This window comes from Echinops telfairi, unplaced genomic scaffold (assembly GCF_000313985.2).
Source record: "Echinops telfairi isolate 266 unplaced genomic scaffold, ASM31398v2 ScPeMD7_1713;HRSCAF=2227, whole genome shotgun sequence".
NCBI lineage: Eukaryota > Metazoa > Chordata > Mammalia > Afrosoricida > Tenrecidae > Echinops > Echinops telfairi.
Window position 1 is genome coordinate 18,396,401 of NW_022105611.1, and position 10,621 is coordinate 18,407,021.

At 50.8% G+C, this 10,621-nt stretch overlaps 1 protein-coding gene and 2 non-coding genes across 3 annotated transcripts; all 3 read right to left on the reverse strand.

Moving 5' to 3' along the window:
- Positions 1-5,164: 5,164 nt before the first annotated feature.
- Positions 5,165-9,752, reverse strand: RPS3 (ribosomal protein S3). The gene is made up of 7 exons (XM_004708830.3): positions 9,686-9,752; positions 8,452-8,582; positions 8,251-8,344; positions 7,783-7,877; positions 6,084-6,271; positions 5,531-5,727; positions 5,165-5,227 (listed from the first exon to the last, which is right to left on the reverse strand). The coding sequence occupies exons 1-6, from the start codon at positions 9,713-9,715 to the stop codon at positions 5,534-5,536; spliced, it is 732 nt and encodes a 243-aa protein (XP_004708887.1). The 5' UTR covers positions 9,716-9,752; the 3' UTR covers positions 5,165-5,227; positions 5,531-5,533.
- Positions 5,828-5,970, reverse strand: LOC115870519. The gene has a single exon (XR_004046752.1). It is a non-coding gene; the product is annotated as a small nucleolar RNA SNORD15 (small nucleolar RNA).
- LOC115870520 lies at positions 8,727-8,874 on the reverse strand. Its single transcript, XR_004046753.1, has one exon. It is a non-coding gene; the product is annotated as a small nucleolar RNA SNORD15 (small nucleolar RNA).
- Positions 9,753-10,621: the final 869 nt, after the last annotated feature.

Consider the following 10,621-nt stretch of genomic DNA (forward strand, 5'->3'; position numbering starts at 1 on the left):
GGGCTGGGGCAATGTTCTCCAGGAAGTTGTATAAGCTCCAAACCAATGGCCAATATTGGTTCTGTCTCCAATAGCCAGAATTCATGGGTCCAGGAACCAAGGGGTGGAAGCTGGCATGGCATCACTCATTATTACTCCTAGTGATCCACTTGCAGCATTTTTGCTTCCTGTCCCAGCAACCCTATGTGCTTCAGGCCTGGAGGTCCTGGTCCAGAAGGAAAGAACTCTCCCACCTGGAAACACAGCCCGGATTCCACTGAACTGGCAGCTGAGAATGCCCCCTGGCCACTTTGGGGTTCTCATGCCTTTGGATCAGGAAGGGTGTCACTGTACTGAGTGGTGTGGTTGATCCTGATTACCAAGGAGAAATTGGACTGGTGCTACCTAATGGAGGTAAAGAAGAATATTTTTGGAATCCAGGAGATCCCATAGGCCGACTCTTAGTGCTACCATGTCCTGTGATTAAAGTAAATGGTAAGGTACAGCAACCCAATCCTGACATGATGTCTAATGACCCAGAACCCTCAGGAATGAAGGTCTAAGTCACTCCACCAGGCAAAGAACCATGGCCAGCTGAGGTGCTTGCCAAGGGCAAAGGGAATACAGAATGGATGGTAGAAGGTAGTTCTATTAGTTACAACCACGTGATCAATTGCAAAAGAGAGTTTTGTGATTGTCAGTTTATCTTCTTTATATGTGCTTATTGAATCTTTCCTTTGTTCATGTATGATGTACCAGATACAATTAGATTCAGTGTGTTTTCACTTATATGTATGATAGATGTTTGGTGTTAGGTGTGTGATTTCATTAGTGTCTGAAAATTATATATGGCTAAAGAATTGTGTACAGGTGTCAAGTTGGCTAATAGGGACATGTGGGATTAATACGGTCGCAGTTTGATTGGAGGGCAGAGATAAATGGCTCAGCAAGCCCTGGCTCTTTCTCTTGGTGATGGGACCAGCGTGTGGCTGCTACTTCTTTCTCATCTTGTGAGCTACACTACCTGTGGGACTGTCAACCCAGGGATCGTGTCACTAGAGCTCGAGGTTCCTTTGAGACCTGCTTCACCACGCTTCTGGTGGATACATTGCTTGAGCTTGGGACTGTCAGATCCTGTCACCTTGACTGTTGGTGACCCGCCCTGCTGTTTGCTGCCTGTGGCTGGACTGCTTGCATTGCTTAACGGAAGACTCAGCTGTCTGCTTCCCTGACCTTGAACCCAGCAGCCCTCATGAGTTGAAGGGCTTCCACTATATTAATTGTTCCACAGAAGTGAGTTGAACTGAGCCCTCTGTACTGCTATGTGGACTAATTAGCTGTTACATTCCTTCATGCTGTATACATCTATCCTCACATATATAATCTTGTGTCCTGGTTTTGTTTCTCTAGAGAACCCCGTCTAACACACCATCTAGCTGGCAGCTTGAACTATAGGAGCAGACATGTGCTACTCCCCCTTACCGACCCCGGGCACTGTTCGGTTACTCCTCCTATGTACTCAGGGACCTTGAGGGTTAGGGTTAGGGTACAGCCCACTTTGTTACATGTGTGGTTACCTGTAAGGGGCTTGCATGCCCCTAGAGTGTATATAAGCCTGTTAGAAATATATTAGCTCTCTCTGCGAGGTCTTGGCTGCTGAGATCATGGCCGTCCAGGTGAGCACTTGCATGCTTTACCTTGTCTGATGTCTCTTTAAATTTTACCCCTCAATTACACAACAGCCCCTTGGACCCATTCGATTGTGGGGGCTTGGACAGTTTTGTTCTTCCCTCAGCATAGTATCCTCCCACGTGATCCCTGTGGTGAGACCCAACATCCATGTTGCTGCATCACAAATTAGGGGCGGGGAGGGGGGTTAGAATTAGCATAAGTATGCAGTTATCTGTATTTTATTGGCTATCAGATCCTTAGAGGACCTGAAACCCTGGCAGAGAGAAAACAAAGGCTTCATGTGACCCCCGACCCTCAGCCTTCTTGCTCTTTCAGCTTGGGTCTCCGACCTCACTGGTGGTGGTGGTGGGAGGAGGTGGTGAGGGAGCAGAGGTGAAGAGAATGGGGAATGGCAGGAGCCCGAGGGCAGTATGCACCCCAATATGCTTACTTAACCCCTCTTCTGGCAGGTGTCCTGGCTTTGAGAACACTTTGTAAGCTCCAGAAACACCATCAGGTTGATTTGATGGCACAGTAGATTTCACAGCTTCGCAGCAGGCTAACCACAAGGCCGGCAGTTTGAAACCTCCTGCCCACAGCTCCCCAGAATAAGGCAGCGCTCGACTTTGAGCCCTGGGAACCCCAGGGCCCAGTTCACTGTCCTGTAGGGGCTCCACGGAGTGCAGGGAACTGCAAGTGAGCAGATCTCTCCTCATTCACTCAAGGTCCCACTCTGGAAGCAGGGTCCAGTGAGAGAAATCACAGGGCCCCGGGGAAGGGCCAAGCCTGCCCCACCAGACAGCACTTCATGTATGATACGCCTACTTTCTCTCCCTCAGTCCTCCTGATCTAAGTACTATTGTTACCCTTCTACAGAGCAGGAAACAGAGGCCCAAGTAGGTTAAATTCTAGGTTAAGGGTGTAGCCAAAATCCTGACAAGGGACTTCCAGTCCATGGTGGATGTGGCCCTGACAAGGGGGCTGCATCTTCCTATTCTGGGGTCTCTTCACAGAACTGAAGTCATACTGTTCCCTGTCACTGACTTGTAATCCCCATGCTGTACTACCACCCACCTCTGTGCTGTTCTTTAACCCTCCCTAGTGTTATGGTTTGTCTGCAGGATCTCGAAGTCAGCAGGCTGCCTTTCTTAAGACCCCTCTGGGTCAGTCATCTGGTGGCACTGTTGGCCTAACATTGGACTTCAAATCTCAAGGTTGCAGGTTCAAATCCACCAGCCACCTTGGACACTCCCATTAAGATTTATAATTTTGGAAACCCAATACAGGGTCAGGGTCAGAGTCACTATCAACTTGACAGCAGCGGGCAGTAATGTCCTTTCATTCATATTAGCACTGGGGGTTAGCCCTGGTTTAAGTGCAGACTGTGGTCACAAGAGAGATCTGAGCCTAACACTAACTTAACCACCTAAAAGTGTCCAGGATGAGGTGAACACCTGTTCTTATTCACTGAGCAGACCTTCCTGGAGTTCTGCACCATGCAACCCCCTCACTAGGAGCTAAGGTCCAGATGCTTGAGCCTGTAGACCTAGGTATTGGGGCAATTCAGCAGAGAGAGCAGCAAACTGCTAGGTTACTAGGGGGTGGCAGGTGCAAAAAGGAGTGGGCATAGGTCTACCAGTCATTCTCAGGGACAGAGGGAGCAGGTACAGTCTATGGGAGAGTGTGCTGGGAGCTTCAAGCACTGGCCAAGCCCATTTCCCTTGAAGGCGCTCCTGTCTCTGCTGCTCTAGTTCCATCTGCTTTCTAGCCAATCGCAGTGTCTGGAACCCTGCATGAAGCCGGAAGCTGTTTCCAGAAGACACTGGCCACAGCAGACCATGTCACCAAGAGCCAGGCTGCCAAGGGAGACTGTTGTCAGGGGCGTGTGGCTGCTTTTACCAGCAGCCCCAACTAGGGAACAACTTCTGCAGTGAGCTGCCCTTGCCTCCCTCACAAGAACCGCCTGCAGATTTGTTTTCTGAAATAGAAACGAGCAGCCTTAGCAGAAGTGAACACCTGTTCTGCGTACCCCTTTTCTGTAAACCCACTGTCAGCAGTTAGATTTCAAAGTAGAAAACTGTCCTTCCCCAAGAACTACTCCTTAAGTTCTCTTCCTTCTATGCGGTGCTGGATGGATTTGCAGCTGGTTAACTAAAAGCAAAACTCTCCTTTGTTAAAGCACCAGAGCTGATGGTGTTAACAGCACTTCTGGGTCAACCCAACAGACTTGACTTCTGCAGTTTGAAACTGCCACCAGCTCTTTGGAAACCCACTGGGACACTGCTACCCTGCTCTCTCGGGCTCAGGGAATCAGAACGGACCAAAGGCAGAAGCTGGTAGCATAGTGGGTTGTTTGGTTCAAACCCACCAAACATTCCAGAGAAAAACAGAAACCCTTCGGGTGGGGTACTGCTACCTTGCGTTGGTCAGAAAGATGCAATCATAAGCCCCCACTGTGAGGAGTGCTGCCCCACGGATGGATCACCTCGAGTTAGAATCATGGAGGTCCCAGGCACTGGTCTTCTTGTTCTGTCTTTTTCAAAGGTCTGCACCAGACAAGCTCTTAGGAGGACTGTTATCACCTCTAAGTCCAGCACCTGCTACTCTTTAAAACTAGTGACTTTTAATGAAACTAGTTCAGCTCGGGTAGTAGGTGCTGGAAATATGTGATCTTGTGTAGGAAAACATAATGTAGATCAGCTCAGCTAAAATACTTCCAAGAAAATGACAAACGGAATATTTTTGCCCACAAGGGAGTCCCAGTTCTCACCGTAGCAGCAGCCTTATTGACAGCTGCCTACTGTAGGGAGGTGGGCTGAGGAACAGACATTCAGAAAAGCCCTCTATGCTCACTCAGCTAGCCTGCTCAGAACCTTGAAAGCCAGCTCACTGGCCAACATTCCCAGGAACCTCATGGACCTGGAAAAAGGATCATTCCCGCGTCAGGAACGCACTTAAGAGTCTAGTTCTTGGCCATGAGAAACTTCCCACCTCCTGGAAGTCTGGGTCTTTAAGTGATCCATTACGTCCATTATCAAGACAAGTGTTTCTAGTAAGGGCGGGATCTTACTTCCAACAACACTGACAAAGCAGGCTTGTCACTATACACACTACAGTTCTTAGTGCACTGCTAACCCCATCCTTCCTGCGTGCCAAACACATACAGCCTGTCTCAATAAGCAGAACACCCAGTGGGTGGACAACCTCTGGAGACGATCCGGGCACTCGAATGTTGAGGATTCTAATAGAATGTCTAGAGGGCAGTGTGACCCCCAAATACAATCACCATTACATTTATGTGCAGTACTTCTTTATTCATCAGGTAAAATCATTCCCCAAAGATGGTTAAGCTAAACTAAGTCCTCCCTGCACTGGCCCTCGACAGTCAAGCAAACTATGGTTAAAACCAAGAGATTTAAAAACCAATCAAGGGCGAGACAAGCATATACGCTCACACCTGTCAAGGTGAGCTTCAGTCTGAATGCTGGACACAATGAAGCCAGGCAACATGTCTTTTAAAAGAGTGTTTATTAACGCTCTTTACAGAGCAACATCCACACGCCAGATCCAGAAGCCCCTGCAAACAAAGAAGACACAACAGTAACTCCCATGAACAGCAGGTTCCTTAGTGCGTGTGCGGTCAAAGGAGCAGACTCCCACTCTGGGTTGCACAGGACAAGCGACTCTTGTCCATCCAGGTGGCTGCTGGGGAACAGCTAATCACTAGGACAAGGAGGGTTTGTCCTGACGGGCCCCAGTGTGAGCTCTCCCACGAGAAGCAAGTGTAATCAAGTTTTTATCTAAGTGGTTACACCACAGCATAATTAACGACAAGGGGACAGGGCCCTTATTCTGCCAAGAGGCCCCAGACATATCATACCTGTTAGGCAGTGGGGACTGGCTGAGGCATGGCTGGTGGCTCTGGCTTCCCACCCTTCTGCTCAGAGATGGGCGTGGTGGGCAGGATTTCATCCTTGGGTTCCACAATGCTCACATGGTCAGGCAGGGGCTTCTTAGGGCCAATCTTACCACTTGGGTCCCAGGGCAGCATGATCTTCACTTTGATGCCCAGCACACCTAGAGGACACACCAAAGTTAAGGACCCAGCGGGGTTCCCTCAGCTCCCTCACCCCCACCCTCAACAGCACAGGAGGAAAAGAGCCCCTTGGAACTAGTGCCTTCTCAGACAAATGCCTCTAGATCACCAACGAACAGGAAACCTCAGCAAAAGAGCGATGGCCAGGACCACAGAACGTGGCACTGACCAGCACCAAGAGCAGGAGGTGGCCTTTCTGACTCGTCATCGTGTCATCACCGAAGGCACGCAGGTGGCCCAGGCAAGGGACAAGCACAATCAAAGTTCGGGCAGAAGCCGGCTACCCCACAAATTTGGACAACAACACATGGCACTGAGAAAGCCCCCAGCCGCTCACCCTGCCTGAGCAGCACATGGCGCACAGCCGTGTCAACGTAGTAGTTAACAGGGTCCCCGCTGTGGATCATGAGGCCATCCACGAACTTCATCGATTTGGCCCTCTGTCCTCGGAGTTTCCCGGACACCACGACCTCGCAGCCCTTGGCCCCGCTCTCCATGATGAACCGCAGCACGCCATAGCAGGCCCTGCGAGAGATCCACTCACGTGATCACAACCAGCCCATCTTCGCCAGATGCAGGTTCCCCCACAAAAAATTTTAGGTCACACAGCTGGTTTTAACATTCCTTTAGTTAAGAACAAAGTTGAACAGCCCAACCCAAGATCAACCTCTATCTCTATTCCAATCATATAGAATCTAACGCTAATCCCTTAGAACAGGAAGGTTAAACTCCTAACCTCCGGTGCAGGCGAGGCTTCAAAAAACTCACGGGGAAAAAAAAATGCCACTGACCTATCTCTTAATCCCACTTTCCCGGTCATCTTTTAAAGCCCCCTCACAGTAGGATTACTTCAAGGCAATTAAGAACAAGAAAATCATGCTTGACACGATGGATGGATGGAATGGATTGTGGTAAGAGTTGTACGAGCCCCCAATAATAATGATTAAAAAACCCCAAACAAACAAGAAAACCATTGCCTGGGCCCTACTCTGGACCAGTCACACCAGCACAGCCCAGGACCAGGCATTAAAAACTCCCCAATGTGTCTTAAAGTCAAGCTGACCACTGCAGCGCTGATTCCAGTGCACAGCAACTCCACAGGGCAGAGCCTCATCTTTCCCAGGCTGAGGTCCCGGTGAGTTTGAACTGCTGACCATGCAACCAAAGGTGAAAGTCCAATGTCTAGTGGACAGCCAGTTTGCTTTATTCCAGTCCAGCTCTGAAGACAGAACGAGCGGGTTGCTTTCAGCAGTTTGCCCCTGATGTACTACTGAAATGAGTCTTTATTCGCCTCAGGCTTCAGATTGGGTGCCTTGATGCTGGAGTGCTGGGGGGAATTCTAGACACTAAGGCGGAGAACTGGCTATACACCCCCAACTTGGGTTTGTACCCATTAGTCACAAACCCGAGGAAGGTGCTGCCACTGTCAATACAAATTATTTAGTAAAGCACACTATTAAACTCTGCCATCACCCTAAAGGGACTCAGAGGTCAGGTTGCTAGTTCTGATTCTGTGGGTCTGGGTGAAATAAAATTCTCACTTGATGGCCAGACCACACGCCCTACAGCAATCATGTGCATATACGGGCCAGCTCCTCCTTCCCAACTCACCCGTCTCCTTACCCACAGGGAAGTCTGGTTGCTCAGATCAAAAATGTCGTAACTACAGTCCACAGCAGATCCGACTGACTTCTAGTTTCTTCTGAGTTGCATGAACCCAGGCATTGCCCACCTTCACCCCCCACCCCCAGCCTGCTTCCACAGCTTCACTAAGGAAACCAGCCCCTCCTCCCTGGGAGCTTTACTTCTGGTCCACTCCCAAGCCACCTAGAACAGAGCCCCAGGCAGCACTGACTACTCATTACTGCCAACCCATGCCAAGTGAGGGCATGAACTGGCACTATCTTATTGTGACAGTCCCCAAAGACCAGCAATCAGAGCCCGCAACAAAGGACTCATCGGCTGGATTAACAAAATGGCAGACACACCAGTACGTCCTGATCCACAAAAAACATTAAAAGGCAAGAGACACTCACCTCCGCACAGCGAGCCCGCCGAGCAGTTTGTAGCGCAGGGACTCTGCCTGGGCAATGGCACACAGGCCCCTCGTGGCCACCTTTTCAGCATAAAGCTTTAAAGGAAACAAGGCGCACCTGTAATCTTGCGTCTCTGCATTGTTTCCCATTAAACCAACACATTTACACGGTTTCAGTTCTTAGCACACCAGCATCTTTCTCCCTGTCTAGTACCCACTCTCAGTAGCACAGGTGGGATTATACCTTGCCCTCCCCCCACCTACCCATCTCAGCCACACACTATGACATCCTACGTGTCACTAACATGTACAAGGCAGCTCACGAGATCCCCGTGTTGAATGTAAAATACATGTTAACAACAAAAAACCCCGCTGCCACCCACTCATGTAATGGGCCCTCTCTATAGGGCTCCCAGAAGAGCCATTTCGGGTCCCCAGCAATCACTGGCCAAAGCTAAAAAGGATTCACCTCCACACTGCCCTCAGGGAAGCCAAATCTCTTCTGAACGACAGCAGTCAACTCTCGGATCCTGCGACCCTTCTCACCAAGAACATTCTGCGTCCTGGGGGAGGAAAGTGATAGGTCACAGTTTGCACAAGTGTGGCAGTGAACTCTACCTGTCAGAAGCATGCTAAAATTCCGGTGACATGAATTTTCGTGAGGTCTTACCTGGTGGCTAGGATAATGATTTCTGTCCTGGTTGGTGTAACTCGAACTTCAACCCCAGAGTAACCATCTTCAGCTAGCTCCCGGGTGAGAAATTCATTCAGCTCGGCTTTGAAGATGCCATCTGCGACAAACTAACCCAAAAGCAAAGTTCAAAATGAGGACATGGGGCAAGGCCCATTTCCATCTGTATAACCCAAGACTGACCTGCCTTCCGGTCAGATCCCAACCCACGAGGCCAACAACTCATCATTGGTCCCAACCAACGTACTGACAACCCTTCTCAGACAAATGCCTCTAAGTCATCTTTAGGAAGTTACTCTGACCCAGGACCCTTGACACTGAGCCACAGAACGCAGCACAGAGTAAGCCGCCTGGACAAAGGCAACACCTCCCATCAGACTCGTCATCATCTCTTCACGGAAGGGCTTTCGACTCGTCCACGCTCTAAAACGGCACATTCACACACACCCCATTCACTGGGCGCAGAGGGGCAACACGCTTGGGTGCGTGAAAGGGTCAGATCTCCGTGCAGGGTGGGAGCCTGCCTGGCTCAGCCATCATTCGGCCCATGAGAAGCCTGTCTTGTTAGATTGCTTTCCTTAACCTGGGTCCTATCTACTACAGAGCCGGCCCATGCTACCTCACAAAGGTGCTTAACTTTCAACGACGCATCACAGCAGTTCTATTCCTAGAGCAAATGGGCTAATGCTGTTCTCCACAGGGGGGAGGGGGGGGACGGGCATTGGGGAAGCCTCTTCCCCGCGGACATCTCCCTCCATCGGCCATGGCAACTTTTCCTTGGGTCCCCAATGAAACCAAGTATCACAACTTTCCAAGTGAGATCGTTCGAGTCAGAAGGCGCACCCACGCAGGTTATCAGGAAAGCAGGAATACAGCGCAGTATTTCCCCCTCCCCCAGTCGCCGTGCAGGACCTCAAGTGAACTACTCACGGCCCCCAAATACCACGGGGGAAGAAACGCGGACTAGCGAGGAAGGCCGCTCACGTCTGCACCCTGGCCGGAACCAGCAGCCACCCTGCCTCCGCGCCACATCGCCTCGCTCGCCCGAGCGGGGCCCACTCAATCCAGAGCCATCCACCACCCGCGGGGGCGCCCCGCATTTCCAGCCGCCTCCTCGGGCGGCGCACAGAGCTGCGAACCTCAGGGTGACACTTCGAGAGGCCTCGCGCGCGCACGATGCCTCAGTTTCCCGGACTCGGCCCCAGCGCCTCACCTTCCTCTTCTTGGAAATCTGCACCGCCATCTTGCGTCGCGCGCCGCCGAAAGGAAAGGAAGGGGCACATGGGCGGAAGTGCGTATAAAGGGCACGGAAGTACGACCAAAACCTGCGCCGCGTCTCCGCTTGCGGGAGCTTCTGGGAAATGTAGTTTCAGAACGCCTCTCGGCTTTGAAGAGACTCCTTTTTTTTTTTTCATTCAACAAAACTTTATCAATCATCTAAACAGTTTGGCAGGGAGTTTAAGGAAACCGGTTTGAGTCAGGTTTACATTCCTAGTCTGATTATTTACAAACGGTGTGACCTTGAGCTGGTTATCTCCGTCTCAGTTTCCTCTACTCTAAAGCGGGATGATAATAGCAGTAACCCACCCCAGGGAGGAAAGGTTGTGAAATGAAATGGAAACAGACAAGGCGTTTGGAAGCACCAGGCACACAGTAAGTGTGCCAGTTCCGGGGACACTGGTGAGCCCGACTCAGCTCCTGCCTTCCCGAAGCTCAGAGCTGACAATGGGGGGTGCCAACATAGGTCGCGTTGCTGGAAGAGAAAGATGCCGATGAAGCAGAGGCTTAGGATGTCCCGACCCCATCTGTTCCTGGGATCAGCATTTCGTCTGAAGACAGGAGGTTCAAGGACCTGGAGCAGTCGAGGTATCCAAATCCCCAACCAAATTCATTGCCTTCAATCAAATCATTGTTGACTCACAGTGAGTCCCTGGTGGTTTCCAACTGCGAACCCTGAGGATCACAGCCCAACTCGTAATTTTAGGAGGGAATAGCCACTCTCCCCCCAGCTCTCCCAAACCCTTCTGCGGGCTCTGGTGGCCACAACCAACAACCAGAGACTTGGCCAACCGCTGCTCTCTCCCCATCTGGCAACCCTCAACCCTCAGCCTGGCCCCTAGCCACCTGGGCCTCACTTTGGGAGCCCAAT